Source organism: Babylonia areolata, chromosome 9 (genome assembly GCF_041734735.1).
Source record: "Babylonia areolata isolate BAREFJ2019XMU chromosome 9, ASM4173473v1, whole genome shotgun sequence".
Classification (NCBI taxonomy): Eukaryota; Metazoa; Mollusca; class Gastropoda; order Neogastropoda; family Buccinidae; genus Babylonia; species Babylonia areolata.
Genome location: NC_134884.1, coordinates 13855210 through 13872575, shown reverse-complemented (window position 1 = coordinate 13872575; position 17366 = coordinate 13855210). Strand labels below are relative to the sequence as shown.

The 17366-nt window shown below is 43.3% G+C and overlaps 1 protein-coding gene across 1 annotated transcript; it reads left to right on the top strand.

Annotated features, from left to right (window-relative positions):
* Nucleotides 1-2488: 2488 nt before the first annotated feature.
* Nucleotides 2489-14798, top strand: LOC143285728 (trypsin-2-like). The gene is made up of 6 exons (XM_076593135.1): nucleotides 2489-2593; nucleotides 4190-4403; nucleotides 8347-8468; nucleotides 11006-11137; nucleotides 12844-13004; nucleotides 14313-14798. The coding sequence occupies exons 1-6, from the start codon at nucleotides 2533-2535 to the stop codon at nucleotides 14484-14486; spliced, it is 864 nt and encodes a 287-aa protein (XP_076449250.1). The 5' UTR covers nucleotides 2489-2532; the 3' UTR covers nucleotides 14487-14798.
* The last annotated feature ends 2568 nt before the right edge of the window (nucleotides 14799-17366 follow it).

Genomic DNA, 17366 nt, shown 5'->3' with positions numbered 1-17366 from the left:
AATCACCCACAAAGAAAGAAGTGGGAGCGTCGTGAGAGTGGTGAAAAAAAGTTTGCGATGTCTGTGATGTCAGCAGTGAAGCGACTACATGCACGGTTTTCACGTGGAAGATTTTGTAGTCTGCGTGACCGTTTTTACAGTTCAAGGTTTTGTGTGCACAGCTGGTTTCTCACACGTAGGCCCTACATTACTCGCACGACATCGTTTCTCATTTGCATGAACACAAACTCACTTTTTGATTTTGCCGTCATACTGTTCAGTCTCTGTTCCAAAAGGAAATTCAAACCTCGTCATTCTCGTACTGTCACCGTTATTTTCTCCTCTTTCAAAGTTTCAGATAGATATATTTGATAAGCACCAAGAAAGCCTGGCAGATATTATTTCGCAGAGGCTTGCACTTAAACAAATTTCAGATTGTAAAAGCAGTTGACTTGCCAAAGCCCCTTCATGTTCTAATGTCTTGTCTTGTCTTGTCTTTTATTGTAACACTCTATGTCACAACAAAATTTTATGATTGCTTTGTGCGAAATTCGGGCAGCTCATCTCTTCAGTGCGGTGCCACCCATGTTTCCTTTTTCTGTCTGTGAGTGTATCTGTTCTGTTATCAAATAGATTTTTTTTTCGACAGAATTTTGCCACGGACAACTTTTCTGTTTTCCTGTTGTTGTTTTTTTTTAGGTGCGCTTAGTGCATGCGGCACATGGGACCTCGGTTTATCGTATCATTCGAACGGGTAGCACCCTGACCACTACTCAAGGTTTGTTGGAAGGGGTAGCACTCAGACCACCACTCAAGGTCTGTTGGAAGGGGTAGCACCCAGACCACCACTCAAGGTTTGTTGGAAGGGGTAGCACCCTGACCACCACTCAAGGTCTGTTGGAAGGGGTAGCACCCAGACCACCACTCAAGGTCTGTTGGAAGGGGTAGCACCCAGACCACCACTCAAGGTCTGTTGGAAGGGGTGGTACCCAGACCACCACTCAAGGTCTGTTGGAAGGGGTAGCACCCAGACCACCACTCAAGGTCTGTTGGAAGGGGTGGCACCCAGACCACCACTCAAGGTCTAGTGGAAGGGGTAGTACCCAGACCACCACTCAAGGTCTGTTGGAAGGGGTAGCACCCAGACCACCACTCAAGGTTTGTTGGAAGGGGTAGCACTCAGACCACCACTCAAGGTTTGTTGGAAGGGGTAGCACCCAGACCACCACTCAAGGTCTGTTGGAAGGGGTAGCACCCAGACCACCACTCAAGGTCTATTGGAAGGGGTAGCACCCAGACCACCACTCAAGGTTTGTTGGAAGGGGTAGCACCCAGACCACCACTCAAGGTCTGTTGGAAGGGGTAGTACCCAGACCACCACTCAAGGTCTGTTGGAAGGGGTAGTACCCAGACCACCACTCAAGGTCTAGTGGAAGGGGTAGCACCCAGACCACCACTCAAGGTCTAGTGGAAGGGGAGGGGAGTAAAATCCCGGCCCGTATATGGAACTCGAACCCGTGCACACGCTTCCTAGTCAGGCGTATAACCACTAGGCCACCGCTCCGCAATAGAGGACAGTGTCTGCTGTCTTGGGTTTTTCCTCGCACACCATTAAAAAAAATCCCAAGTAAAATCACGCATAGGAGCACAGCGGTCCTTGAATAAACCCCCCGTGGACAACATTGGAAGATCCAGTGTGATGTTCACTCCAGAAAATCAGCTGGTTTTGATAACTGCTATTTAAATCATCACAAGGACAACGGGGAGAAAGTCTGTGTTCCCCAGGTCGTTGTTCCCATGGAGCTGACCCCGGACAGCACAGGGGAGAAACCTCCTTTCCAGGGAAAACCATACATAGATATGCTTACTGTTGTGTTTCTTTCACATGTGCGTAACATTGTTGTGGACATTGTGTCAAGATTCAGTGGTTGGGAGGGGGCAGGGGAGGGAGGGGCAGGGGGCGGGGGGGGGGGGGGGGGGGTCACTGATACAGTGCTGCCGCAACCAACAGGGAGGGGAGTATTTAATGAGGTATGTAGAGGTCCACTCCGAGCAACAAGGGAGAAAAACCACAACCCGAACTTCTGCCCTGCTGTAAGCCAAGGACACTACCAGAAACAGCAAGAGAAAACACAGCCCGTGATTATGTTGCAAACAAAATAAATAAACCAATAACAAATTCTTGTCTCGTGCATGACACAAGGCACATGGTCAGCGTAATGATACACACACACACACTCTCTCTCTGTCTCTCTGTCTCTTCGTATTCTCTGTGTGTGTGAGGGTGTGTGTGTGTGTGTGTGCCTGCGCGTGCTGAAACATGTATCAGTTTCAAATGTTTGCGCACATCTTTGCGAACGTGCTGCAAGGGGCATAGACAGATGACGAACAAAATCTCAGGCCCCGTATGACGAATCCGTCCAGCTGTGCACACACACACACACACACACACCACACACACACACACACAGAAAGCAGTATAACTGGCATGGCACACCCTCATAGCAGCACATCTGATCTCTGGACGCCACCACTGGTCACCAGGCAGTGACGATGAAGGCAGTACTGGTCCTTGTCACCCTGGCCGCACTGGCGGAGGTGACCCTCGGTGAAGGTAATCTTGTACAACCTGTCCACAGCTATGCACTGGACTGAACAAACTCTGGTGTCGTTTGAACGATGTGTGTGTGTGTGTGTAGAGGTATTCGATGGAGTGGTGGGTGGCGGAGAGAGGGATTACTGAGAATTAAAAAAAAGGGAGGGAAGTGGGGAAGGGGGTGGGGGGTGATTGGAGAGAGAAATCACGTCCATTCACGACAATCTCTCGCCAATCTACTCTCACAGGCAGGCACTTAACCACAAACATGGAGGTGGAGGTCACTACAAAAGCAGGGTGTGAAAGACCATTGAATTTGGGGATTCGTTTATATATTTGATGATGATGATGGGGACAATGACGATGCTGCTACGTATGACCATTTAGGTTTAGATTCCTGGCGTCAACCAGGTTCGTGAGACACACACACCTGCAGTGTTGGTCAGGAATTTTTAGCTACACTAGCAAAGACGCACCCGTGAAGTGGACGACCTTGGTCTGTAGAATTCAATTTTTTCGTTTGAGTCCGTAGCACACTCAGCTCTGGACGGGAATCGGCCACAGGGTTATAGAATCTGATGGGGTTTGAACCCAAGTCCTCCAAGTCACCAATCCACGACGCTAACCACCTTATCACGGCGGCTGGTCTAAATGATTTTTTGAAATAATGCATGTATCTCTTTTTTTCTCTTTTAAAGTGTACAATTTTTAAGTTAGTATGCTTATTTCCATGTAATATGTGTATGTACATTCGCAAACATTTCCACTGTGATGAATCAATGAAGTGAAAGATTACAGCACAGCACAACACTTTAAGAACTGCCGTGATGATAAACATCCTGCCGGCCCAGTATTGTGTCAGCAATAACCACGAAGAGGCTCTCCACTCGGCGACCTTCATCTTGCGTCTGTCGACCAAATGACGTTCAGTTTTGTCTCTTTTCCGCAGTATGATGTGTTTTGCACTGGCGACAAGGCATTGAAATTATAAACACTGGGATGGGCACTAGCTGTCAATTCTGCAGTGCTATTTGCCTATATGGCCATTTAAATATATTTTTTGTTTTGCTTTGAAATTGTTTGTTTTATCATTTTTAACGATTTTTTGTTATCTGGGGATGATAAATTAAGCGAAAGGGCTGGTGTCTTCAGCACAGCCTTGTCTTATTTGCCCTAAAGAGGCCAAATGGTTAGGATACTGTGTCATAAACTGTTTTTTTGTTGTTTTGTTTTGGGGTTTGTTTTTTTGTTGTTGTTGTTGCTGTTGTTTTGTCGTTGTTGTTGTTGCGTGTGTGCGTGTGTAGGTGTGACAGTTTTGTGTTGACGCGGTTGAGCATTTGTATGGTTTGACAGTCCTGATACGGCCCTGAGCGGTCGGCTGGACGATAAGCAGCAACAGACAAAAAGCAGTTGACGTTCATCTATCGTCTGTCGGTCAGTTGACGTTCTTCTGGTGTCTATCGACCAAGTGACGTTCATGTAGTGTCTGTCGACCAAGTGACGTTCATCATTTAATGTTTATGGACCAAGTAATATACATCTAAGAGACGTTTTATTACATGTCGTGCACTGATTTGATGATCAGGTTTTGATTGTCACAATCTGTGCCCACAGCAAGTCGCTGCGGACTGAGCCCTTCCTTGGAAAGAATAAACAAAAAGGCGAATTCACGAGTCAAAGCGGGCCGTATTGTTGGCGGCGAGTTTGTGAGGAACTGCTCCATTGTGCCCTGGCAGGTCAAACTGATCATCAACGCAAACCTGTGTGGGGGATCCATCATCAGTGACCGCCACATCCTGACTGCTGCTCACTGCCTTCAGAATGTCATGTAAGAGGTGGAAAAGATACCATGTAAAGAGGTGTGTGTGTGTGTGTATGTATGTGTGTGTGTGTGTGTGTGTGTGTGTGTGTGTGCACGCACTCGCTTGCACCAGCCACATTGTATTGTATTGTATTGTATTGTATTTGTTATCACAACAGATATTGCTCTCCTCGGGGAGAGCTATCGCCACAGTGCAGCGCCAACCTTTTTTCTCTTTTCTTTTTTTTTCTTCAAGTGTAGTTTTACTCTCAGAATGGATTCTTCTGCAGAACATTTACCAGAGAATACCATTTCGTTGTCGTGGGTTGTTTTATGTAACAGTTTATACCTAAACAAATTTTCCGCCAGTTGGACAGGTCGATTTCTTTTCCGTTTGTTTTATTTTTTTGTTTTATTTTGCGAATCTATCATCCTGTTCAACACAACACTGAAAGCATAGTGGGACAGTACTTTGTGTATGGTTTATGATCGAAGTAGCGACTGGAGAACCAACCAAAGACGAACACGAAAGCTGGTCGTTTCTGCTGGCTGGTATTGAAATGATTTGAAATGACTGGTAAGGCAAATTTCGTGTAAAAAAAAAATCACTCCGTCCCCCTCCCCCCAAGAAGAAACACACACATACACACACACACACACACACACACGCGCACGCACGCACGCACACACACACGCACACACACACGCACACACACACACACACATATGCACACACACATGCACACAAACAAATTATATATCAGAGGAAGTAAAAATTACATCCGAAAACAACCTCCCAAAAAGAGCTAAAAACTTATCTTATTTAAAACCAGTTCAGTGCCAGAGAACTTTGTAAAAATGTGCTCTCCCCTTGCCAGGGAATTTTGAGGATTCGGGGGTAATAAATCACAACAAATTCTAGCACAAAAGCTATGGGTGATACAGAAAGAAAGTAAACGTTTTTGTGACGAAAATGAGTGTAGATTCTGCTTCTGGGCTCTTTTACCCAGTTAGGTTGATTGTAGGTAACTGTTCAGGCATGTAAAGTCAAGATAATGATTTTTGTGCAACAAAAAAGTCTATTTCCACCTCTACATTATAACATCCATAAAGAAATGAAACAAAATAAGCTAGAAATAGCATGCCTATTGTCAGATTATACCTGTAGAAGAAATTAAAACAGACCATAAGTTTATAAAAACAAATCACAGCTTGTGCAGACATGTAAGTAAATCACTGTCCCAACAACGACTAAGGTGGGTAAAGTCAACGTAAAAGGTCAATGACAGTTCCAGAAACTGAGCTGGAAAGCTTTTTGACAGTAAAGAGCATTCGGGAGTGAGAGTGTGAAGCTCCTTGAGTACATTCACTCCTTTCAAGTTGCACGTGGGCCGATTAATTCTTTCCATGCGAACGGCGAAAGAGACGACGTTTACAGCGTTTCACCCCAATTACCATCATCAACTATTGCAAGCGGAAGGCTCTTATACTGAAGACGTGAATGTTGACAAAGATACCACAATTCTGACGACGGAAGCTAAAGGTTGGGTCATTCAGACACCCACTGGACATCCGAGGGGTCTGTGTAGAGGAGAAGAGAGGACTGGCCGTACTGAGTGAGTTAAAGTGTCTGCGTGCATCTGGCTTGCCACCTCTTCAAACAAGTCAACCATCTGATTCAGCGAAAAAAAAAAGCGTGAAAAACAAAAAGCACGTGTTTCACGTCCAGTGCAGGTTCAACCCTACGTTTCGTGAAAATCGTGGGGCATTGGTGGTTGTCGATCCCAGTCTGCATTGAAATGTGAGCACTCCCATTCCCTAAAACCACGCCCCCTTTATGAACTCTGGCTGGCATTCGACCTATCGTCTAACATCACTCCCCTTCCTCTCCTCCCCTTCTTCCAACGCTCGCTGCTCGTATTCTGTCAGTCATAGCTACTTGTTCAACAACGCGTCTGATTGGATAGATGGAATGAATTACCATCAAATGGGGCTGTCAGTTTCGTCCCTGTCATTGTCAATCACCTTGTTTTCAAACCAATCATCAGACAAGAGAAATCCTCCATCGCGAAATCTGCCCATGATCACAAGCAGAGCTTTCAGAATTGTGTAAATCTGCTGATTGTGACTATTTGCTTTACTGGACACAGTTTTCAACACATTTTTTTCCCCCATGATGCAACCCCCTTTTCCGCGTGCATATCACGTGGTCAGTTAGCAAATTATTATCCAGTAGAAAGGGGTCTTATACCTGATGACTGTTCATTTAAATAGTATTTTTTATAATCTAGACACATCAGACCAACTGTTCAGAGTCTGTTTATGTGAATTGAACCAAACTCCAATGAAGAAAAAATCAGAACATATGCAGGACGTCAGTGGACGTCTTATAGGCACTATGGCAATACTTTTTGTAGGACGTCAGCTGACGTCTTATAGGCACTCTACTGGTTAACACCCATTGTTTGTGTCAAACCTGTTCGAAAAGTCTTAAATTAATTCAGATGACGTAGACACACAGACGACAGTAAGTCCATACCCCATCTGGGAGATGAATAAAGCACATTTTGATGTTAATCATACTGACATTAAAAAGAAGGAAAATCCGAATATCATGGCAACGGAAGTCGGAGTACAACTTCAAAATAGATACTGTGATCATTGACAGATCTACATAGACGGCTCACTATTAGACAATGGCCAAGCAGGTTCAGCTTTCGTTATACCAGAACTGAAAACGGAAAGATCGTTCAATATTCACTGCTGAACTTATTGCTGTTCTTATGGCTCTAAATCATATTCTTGATCTTCCAATTTGCCTTCTACAAGTCTTGTTTTGCGTTGATTCCAAATCTGTATTATGTGCTTTAAACTCAAATTGTAAGAACAAATCTAAAATCATAATAGAAATTAGCCACATTTTACATCTTTTAAGCTTGAATGGAACACATATTAGGTTTTGCTGGGTTCCTTCACATCTTGGTATTCTCTACAATGAATGGGCTGACAGGGCTGCAAGAAAAGGTGCAAAAAACAAACAGGGAACCATAGAACTTTATGTGCCTCTGTACAAGAGAGTTATCGAATACTAGAAAAAACACCGTGGAACAAAGTCAGAAAAATATACCAGGAAAACGGCAAAGCTTTAAACCATAGTGTAATTAATGTTCAATAACCGGGAACTATCAATCAGTCAAATACATACAGTAATTCAGTAAGATTAAGGCAGATTCATACATTATCAAACCGGATAAAACTGGACGCTTTTATAACTAAGTTCAGCAAAGATGTCAGATGCATATGTGGAGAACATATTTCTAGCGACAATGTAATATTCAAATGCCAGAATCTAAAATGTTTTTTTGCCAGACTTCACGAAAAACTCTTTTGAATGTGTTATTAACAATTCCAATATGCTGTTTGTTATTGCAGAAGGTTTGCTGCGTGGTCCTATAGGACATTTGTTATAGTTTTTTGATGTTGGCGTTTATAACGTTTCCATTTTCCCTAGCGTTGTCTCTCCCTATTCACCCTCTACACATACACACACTTTTATCCCTCCCCCTCCCACAACCCCTACCCCCACGGTTTTTTTCCGTCTAATATCACTTCAGATGGAAAGACGTTAAACTGAAGACAACACACAGACACACACACACACACACACACACACACACACACACTCTCTCTCTCTCTCTCTTTCTCTCATACACACAGACATACACACACACACACACACACACACACACACACACACGGAAAGTTTGATGGATAAGTTGTAAGCAGAAATTTATACAGACAACAAAAATAAGCCCAGCATGAGTATGATTTTATTCACATCTATATCCTGACTGTATACTTAGAGGATCAAGTGCCTAGCTGTAATAAGGGTTTTACTCAAGAAGGTATGTATAATTTTTCTCTCTCTCTATCTGTGTGTGTGTGTGTGTGTGTGTGTTGCGGTTCAAAGGGATTTCAGTTGGATTTCCGTGACAGTGGGTGATCACAACATGTGGAGGACAGAGGCCACTGAACGAGCATACAAAGTCCGAAACTACCGCATTCATCGTGATTACAATCCTAAGACTTACGGTAATACGTGGACTCTGTGTACCTGTGCCTGTCGGTGTCTGTCTTCGTGACTGATTCTGCATCCGATAGCAGCGATATATTGACCCATTGCCCAGTGCCTTCCATCTTCTTGGGTCGTTCTCTGTTCATGGACAATCAGCATTATAGCTTGTGTGTTTGTGCTCATGAAGATTCTTGTGACTCACTTTTTTCAGACTTTCATGCGTGTTATCTTGATAAACTGCATAAAGACGACGACAATAATGTAGAAACCCTTAACCTGTCTGTCTACTGTCTCACAGCATCCTTGTCACTCAAAATGCCCATATCCATACACCTGTGTCTTGTCACAGAAAATGCCCATGTCCTTATGCCTAGGTCTTGTCTCTGGAAAAGCCCATGTTCACATGCCTTTGTCCTGTCACTGAAAATGCCCATGGTCCTTATACCTAGGTCTTGTCACTGAAAATGCCCATGTCCATACACCTGTCTTGTAACTTAAAATGCCCCTGTCTATATGCCTTTGTCCTGTCACTGAAAATGCCCATGTCCTTATGCCTAGATCTTGTCACTGAAAATGCCCATGTCCATATACCCGTGTCTTGTCTCTGAAAATGCCCATGTCCATATGCCTCTGTCCTGTGTCTAAAAATGTTCATGTCCATATACCTGTCTTCTGTCACTGAAAACGCTGTCCATATACCAATGCCCTCACACTGAAAATGCCCTTTTCCATATACCAATGCCCTCACACTGAAAATGCCCTTTTCCATATACCAATGCCCTCACACTGAAAATGCCCTTTTCCATATACCAATGCCCTCACACTGAAAATGCCCTTTTCCATATACCAATGCCCTCACACTGAAAATGCCCTTTTCCATATACCAATGCCCTCACACTGAAAATGCCCTTTTCCATATACCAATGCCCTCACACTGAAAATGCCCTTTTCCATATACCAATGTCCTCACACTGAAAATTCTCATGTCCGTATACCTATGTTCTGTCACTGAAAATGCCCACGTCCATATACCTATGTCCTGTCACTGAAAATGCCAGTGTCCATATGCCTTTGTCCTGTCACTGGAAATGCCCATGTCCTGACACTGAAAATGCCATATCCATATACCTATGTCCTGTCACTGGAAATGCCCATGCCCATACACCTGTGTCTAGTCGCTGAAAATGCCCATGTCCTGTCACTGAAAATGCTCATGCCCTGTCACTGAAAATGCCCATGTTTATATACCTATGTCCTGTCACTGAAAATGCCCATGTCCATATACCTCTGTCTTGTCACTGAAAATGCCCATGTCCATATACCTCTGTCTTGTCACTGAAAATGCCCATGTCCATATACCTATGTCCTGTCACTGAAAATGCCCATGTCCATATACCTATGTCCTGTCACTGAAAATGCCCATGTCCATATACCTCTGTCTTGTCACTGAAAATGCCCATGTCCATATACCTCTGTCTTGTCACTGAAAATGCCCATGTCCATATACCCCTGTCTTGTCACTGAAAATGCCCATGTCCATATACCTCTGTCTTGTCACTGAAAATGCCCATGTCCATATACCTCTGTCTTGTCACTGAAAATGCCCATGTCCATATACCCCTGTCTTGTCACTGAAAATGCCCATGTCCATATACCCCTGTCTTGTCACTGAAAATACCCATGTCCATATACCCGTGTCTTGTCACTGAAAATGCCCATGTCCATATACCCCTGTCTTGTCACTGAAAATGCCCATGTCCATATACCCGTGTCTTGTCACTGAAAATGCCCATGTCCGTATACCCGTGTCTTGTCACTGAAAATGCCCATGTCCATATACCTCTGTCTTGTCACTGAAAATGCCCATGTCCATATACCCCTGTCTTGTCACTGAAAATGCCCATGTCCATATACCCGTGTCTTGTCACTGAAAATGCCCATGTCCGTATACCCGTGTCTTGTCACTGAAAATGCCCATGTCCATATACCCCTGTCTTGTCACTGAAAATGCCCATGTCCGTATACCCGTGTCTTGTCACTGAAAATGCCCATGTCCATATACCCCTGTCTTGTCACTGAAAATGCCCATATCCATATACCTCTGTCTTGTCACTGAAAATGCCCATGTCCGTATACCCGTGTCTTGTCACTGAAAATGCCCATGTCCGTATACCCGTGTCTTGTCACTGAAAATGCCCATATCCATATACCTCTGTCTTGTCACTGAAAATGCCCATGTCCGTATACCCGTGTCTTGTCACTGAAAATGCCCATGTCCGTATACCCGTGTGTCCCTAACTTTCCTGTTCCTCCTCCTCCCACTTGATCTGCTTTCTCCTTCCTCATCTTGTTCTCGTCCTCCTACTCCCCGATTCCTTTCTTTCATCTGCTGCTCTTTCTGCCATGGCTACTGTATCCTCTGTCATCTGTATTGTCTGTGCTGCTGGTGTTGTTATAGTTGCTCTGCAGTCTGTGGTGGGGTTGTTGTTGGTGATGCAGCTATTGTTGCTGCTGTGAAATATCCCTTTTTTCTTCTTCTTTTTTTCACCAACAGAAAATGACATTGCTGTCATCAAGCTGACTGAAGCCATAGAGTTCAACGAGTGTATCCACCCCATCTGTCTCACCCCAGCTCATCACCCTGCAGGAGAAAACTGCACCGTGTCTGGATGGGGCACGACGTCCGGTGAGTTGTAGTGACGACGACGATAACAACAATGGCGTTGACAACGGTAGTAGTTGTCGTCGTGATGACGGCTGTGAATACGATGAATGATGCTGACGATGACAGCGATGACGTAGGCGCTGAAGAAGAGGATAACGTGGGCCAGAATGATGATGACGAAGATGTTGATAATGTTGCTGTCGTTGATGATGATGACGACGACGATAATGACGACGACTGTGACGACTGTGAGTGTAACGGCGAAGAGAACTATGACAGTGATGCTGGTGACGACGACCATAGTGTTTATGATGATGATGACAAGGACGACCATGGTGATAATGACGACGACGATGGCGATATGAAAATCACGTACCTCTCTCATTAATTATTTATCACCTTGCACCCAAAGTTGATCATTACACAAGTTCGTCAGCGTCATGTTTTCGGGCTCGAAAGATAGAATTACGATTATCTCGATGAATAATCATTGACCTTACAAAAAGACTGGAATATTATCTTTACTACTTCACAACAGACTCACGATTAGCATGTGCTCAAACTGAGGATAGGTTGCAGTAAACTATATTTCACGTGATGTGTTGGAATATGCTCTGCAACTGAAAGGCTTACAAACGAAATCAACAAAACTTATTGTTTGTTGGTTGGTTGTTGTTTTGTTATTTTCTTAACTTTTCTTTTTCCTCTGTTGATGAGTTCTGAAATGATTGGTCACTGGAATTTATACACGTGCAGATTTTCCTTAATCATGTGCAGTTGCTCAAGAAGTCAGTCTCAGATGTAGACTACTATGATGTTAGAAAGCAAAACACGTGTTGTTTTTTTACATTTTGTGTAAGCTTTACAATTAAGCACGCCATGTTGATATAGTAGAAGTATACTGGCACCTGGTGCGAGTATTGTATCTGTCTGGTGCAAAGGTTTTCATTGGTGTGTGGTCTCTGCGCGGACACACACAAAGACCATGACTTCTCGTTCTGCTATGGAAGGCGTGAATCATGAAAATGGTGTCACCGAAAGCACGTCGAAAATAATAATGATAATAATAATGATAATCATACTACTACTACTGATAATAATAATAATAATGATAACAGTAGTAGTAGTAGTAGTAGCAGCAGCAGTAAATATAAAATGAATAAATAGATGAATAAATACAATAAAATACTAGAATATAAATAAATAAATAAATAAACGATATGAAAAAGATTTTGAAAATAAAATGTAGATAAGTAATTACCTAAAAACTTTTTAAAAAGATAAAACATATTCTCTCATTCATTTCCAGCCTAAAACCATTCGGAATTTAGTAGGAATAACCGATCCAGCGACACAAAGCAGATGACACTGCGGAAATAGCGTCCAACGAACCGATCTGATTCACTTCAACAGTCTTACAACACAAAATAATGTACCGTAAAGCTTTTTGATTTGCTCTACCAGTTTGGCAACATATAAAACAACGTTCCGTGAATTTCTTATTTGCTTCACTTTACCAGTGTTACAACATTAAGTACTTTCTGTTTCACTCTACAAGTCATACAACACAAAGTACTTTCTGTTTCGCTTCAGCAGTGGTACAGCACAAATTCCTTTCAACACAAAGTACTTTCTCTTTCGCTTTATCTTTTTTCACACAAAATGACATTTGCAAAAGCTTTCTGTTTCTGTTAACACTAAACCACGTTGTGTTTTGCTTTGTCCAGCCGGAGGAGAAGTGTCTGAATACCTAAAGATGGCACACATGATGACCCACAAGGGGCGTAATTGTGAGGATCTCTTCGACATCCAAGACGAGAACTACCCAAGTAACCCTGACCTTCAGATCTGTGCCGGCTTCCGTGAAGGTGGACACGACTCTTGCCAGGTGTGTGTGGCAATAATATTAATACTAATGATAATAATAAAGGTACGCACACAGGCAGGAATTCGGTTCACACAGATACTCTTTTAGATTCGACGTTAACTGCGAATATATTTCCGTAAAAAAGCTCTGTCACCATAGCAAGCAACATGATAATATCGAAATTCAGTGTTTGAACGTAACACTTTAGAATCCCTACTTCACCCACCCACCTCCCCCTTTCCCTGTTCAGTGTGGCTGTTAAGATGCCCCTCCACTCCCACCCCGACCCCACCCTACTCCGTTAATTGATAGTGTGACAGTAGTAACATGTTTTACCAGCCATCATGGCGGTTAGTTACCGGCACCGACTGATGACGATGATGACGTGAAGTGGGTGTATTCTTTTTGCACTTCTGGGGGGCTGTTGTTGCCTCATTCCTTTCGCCGAGTGTGATATGGGCTCGAACGGGAAAGCTAGGACACCACATAGTGGACAGTCATCCACTTCACGGATACGTCTCTGGAAGACTTGCTTAAATGTTCTGATCAGCACCGCAGGTGTCCGTATCTTTCGACTCTGGTTCACTCTGGGATGTATCATGAAAGGATTCACAGTCGACAGATTTGTGCCACAGTCCCAAACCACTACTGAAGCATCGTCATCAGGCCCATGCTGACAGGTTTTAAACAGTACAGAAACAGATTGTGCTTTTCTTGCCATGGTGACTCATGGTGACCCAGTTTCAAAGACCCCTTCATTTTCATGCCTGAGGTGAAACCGCGTCTTCAGTGTCAGCAGATTCATTAAATGAAGGCTGTTGCTGTGGTGGCGGCCTCCACCTTTGGTGGGTAAAGTGTTCTCTCACGGTGTGTCTCCATGACAAAACGATTGTTGTCGTTAGTCGGGTGATTACCAGGTATTGTCCTGCATATATTGAATCAGAACAGGCAGTACTGAACACCACTGACATGACTCAGTATGGTGGTGTGTGGCCTCTTGGCGACTTGACATTGAGAGTTTCCCCGTGGACTGCGACAGAGTGAAATCGTGTGGCTGTGTAAGAGGATTCAGGTTAAAACAACTTTGGGGATACACCACCCAAACTGCGCTTGACAAAAGAAGTGACAATCTTGTTAGATCCATTTGTTTCGTTTTAATTCCTCTTGAGCGCCAAAATGACTGCAGGTAGGCAGCCTGTTGTGCAAATGACATGTGTTTGTAAAACGCTTTGAGCTTGGTTTCCCTCCGAGGATAGGCGCTATATAAGTACTCATATCATCATCATCATCATTATCATCATCTTAATTGTCTGTGATGAACACGAACAGGGGGATTCCGGCGGTCCTTTAGTCTGCTGGAACGATGAAAGAGGATCCTTCGTGCAAGTTGGCGTGGTCTCCTACGGCAAGGGGTGTGCCTCGCCCAAACGTCCTGGTATTTACACCGACGTCAGTCGATTTCACAAGTGGATAGAGCATGTCATGCGCAGGCCTTTGCTTTAACAGCTTTCAACTGTCGACTGCTGCGAAACCTTCTCTGACAGGTTTCTCGAATGTTTTATTGATGTTTGATGATGTGATACTCGATTAAATTGTACATCACACAGGAGTTTGAATGGACAAAGAAGAAAGGCATGTCCAACTGGGAATATAGATTGTGTCAAGAAGAAGAAGAAGAAGAGGAAGAAAAAGAAAGCGTGTAGACGGAAAGACATTCCTGTACTATTTTCAAGAGTGTAATATTCTGCTGGAAAATGTTGTTTGATGAAGGCAAGCAGAAACAACCTGCAATAAAACTGATATGCCTCAAAGAAATGTTGATCTCGTGTGTGTGTGTGTGTGTGTGTGTGTCTGTGTGTGCGTGTGTGTATTGCGTGTGTGCGTTCGTGCGTGTGTGCGCGCACGCGTGTGTGTGTGTGTGTGTGTGTGTGTGTGTGTGCGTGCGCGTGCTTGCGTGTATGTGTGCGTGGGCATACGCGCGCGCGTATGTCTATGTGTGTGTGCTTTTTTGTCTAATGCATTGCATTTCACTTCAAGCCACAACATATTCCTCTGTGTCTTTTTCTGAAGTCATGCTCATGACGTCCAAGTATTTATCTTCCTTCCACCCCGTTTATTACTTCTACTGGTCATAAGAACTCTCTCTCTCTCTCTCTCACTCTCTCGCTCGCTCGCTCTTTCTCTCTCCCGGTTATGAAACATGCCCTGGTGGCATATATCCCAACATATATCATCAATTCTTATTGAAGATATCACTTATCTTACCACAAATATTATTAATACTTCACCATAAACATAACTGCAGATCTCGTCGCAAGAATAATCATGCTTCATCACACATTCCGTCAAAGTACTTCATCACACATAACATTACATATCTACTTCATCACATACATCATCAAATATTTCAACACATATACTACTACAGATATCAACGCACAGTTCACCACAAACCTCATCGCATACCTCACAAAAATATCACGTACGTCACGTAATCTTGTCACAAACATCATGACATGCTGCATCAAAGCTCCCCATACATATTTCCCCGTGCATATAATTTATCATCTCACCACAAATATGATCACATAACTTAATATGTATATCATTACCCATTTCCCCACAAAGATCATCACATACCTTCACATAAACATCGCACATTTCCCCAGAAATATTACAGCGTATCTCCCAATATAGGTCATCATATACCACACCACAAGCATCACTTACCTCCTCATAAATATCATCAAAAACCTTATCTCCCCACACATATTATCACTTACCTCACCAGAAATACATATATTTCTGCACATATATCATCACATACTTCACCACAGATATCATGTATCGTCCCGAAAATATCACTACTTACCTCATTACAGATTTCAACACATTTGCTCATTGATATCATCACATCTTCGTCGTTTCTTCATCTCCCTGAACTCTTGTCGAGTTATTGGGGCACCACACTTAACGAACAGTTCATCTGATTCCTCGAGGTCTGATAGTTGTGTGTCTGCAGATGGTTTTCCGTGTTGTTCTGTGACGTTGTCAGTCCATAGTTGTTAGTCTTCTCCATCTCCTTCCTTAAACAGTGCCTTGGCGGTTGTTTTAGAAAGACCGTTGGATCTTGTAACGTGACCATACCACCGTAACTTTCTTTTCTAAACTGATTTCAGCGGATCTTTATACGGGTCAATGTGCTGCTTGATGGTAAGGCACACTTGTTCGTTGGTGATGAGACCAGTGTGCCTAATGTTGTGTCTAATATCTAGTATATTTCGATAACATCCCATGGTTTGATTCATTCTTTCCAAAGCAGTCATGATCGAGGGACCATGTCTCATCACATGCATCATATTGTGGTTGTTGAGTTTGAGGGAAGAACTTTGTGGAGATACACAGCTTTGGTTTCAGCTTGTCAAGGAGGCGTCACTGCGTTCGGTTGAATCTATAAACTCTGCACCATATCTGCTGGGCAGATGCCTGACAGCAGCATAATCTAATACGCTTGTCAAGCCTTGAGTGCATGCATATGTATTTGTGTATATATCAGAGTGGATTTCTTTCTTTTCTGTCGTCGCCATGGGTTCTTTTTCAGTGCGTCAAGTGCGTGCTGGTCCTCGGTTTATCATCTCATCCAAATGATTGGACGATCGGTTTGATTTTCCAGTCAAACATGGGAGGGGGGGGGAGAGCGGGAATCGAACCCAGACCCTCACAGACACTGTACTGGTAGATAAACATCTTAACTATTCTGCCACCTTTCTCACAAATAAACGTCTTAACTATTCTGCCACCTTTCTCACAAATAAACGTCTTAACTATTCTGTCACCTTTCTCACAAATAAACGTCTTAACTATTCTGCCACCTTTCTCACAAATAAACGCCTTAACCATTCTGCCACCTTTCTCACAAATAAACGTCTTAACCATTCTGCCACCTTTCTCACAAATAAACGTCTTAACTATTCTGCCACCTTTCTCACAAATAAACGTCTTAACTATTCTGCCACCTTTCTCACAAATAAACGTCTTAACCATTCTGCCACCTTTCTCACAAATAAACGTCTTAACTATTCTGCCACCTTTCTCACAAATAAACGTCTTAACTATTCTGCCACCTTTCTCACAAAGTAGAATTACATATAACTGTATCATAGACAGTGAGATTACATAAACACCAAACAACAACAACAAAGACATTGAGAGAAGTTTTTGTCCTGTTTATGGTGCTTGCTATTGAATATGATGTATAGCTGGTGGTGGTCCGGCTGGGTGTGATTTGTCACAGCTCTACATTTCTCTTCGATGCCTTGTGTATATCATTGCACATGGGAAAACGCTTTGAGATTCAGATGTGATATTTGGTCCAGGGACACT

Excerpts from the sequence above, each read along its gene's own strand:
- LOC143285728 (XM_076593135.1), top strand. The coding sequence starts at position 2,533 with ATGAAGGCAGTACTGGTCCTTGTCACCCTGGCCGCACTGGCGGAGGTG. Across the intron at positions 8,469-11,005 it reads TTACAATCCTAAGACTTACG|AAAATGACATTGCTGTCATC; the intron begins GTAATACGTGGA and ends TTTCACCAACAG. Across the intron at positions 13,005-14,312 it reads GTGGACACGACTCTTGCCAG|GGGGATTCCGGCGGTCCTTT; the intron begins GTGTGTGTGGCA and ends GAACACGAACAG.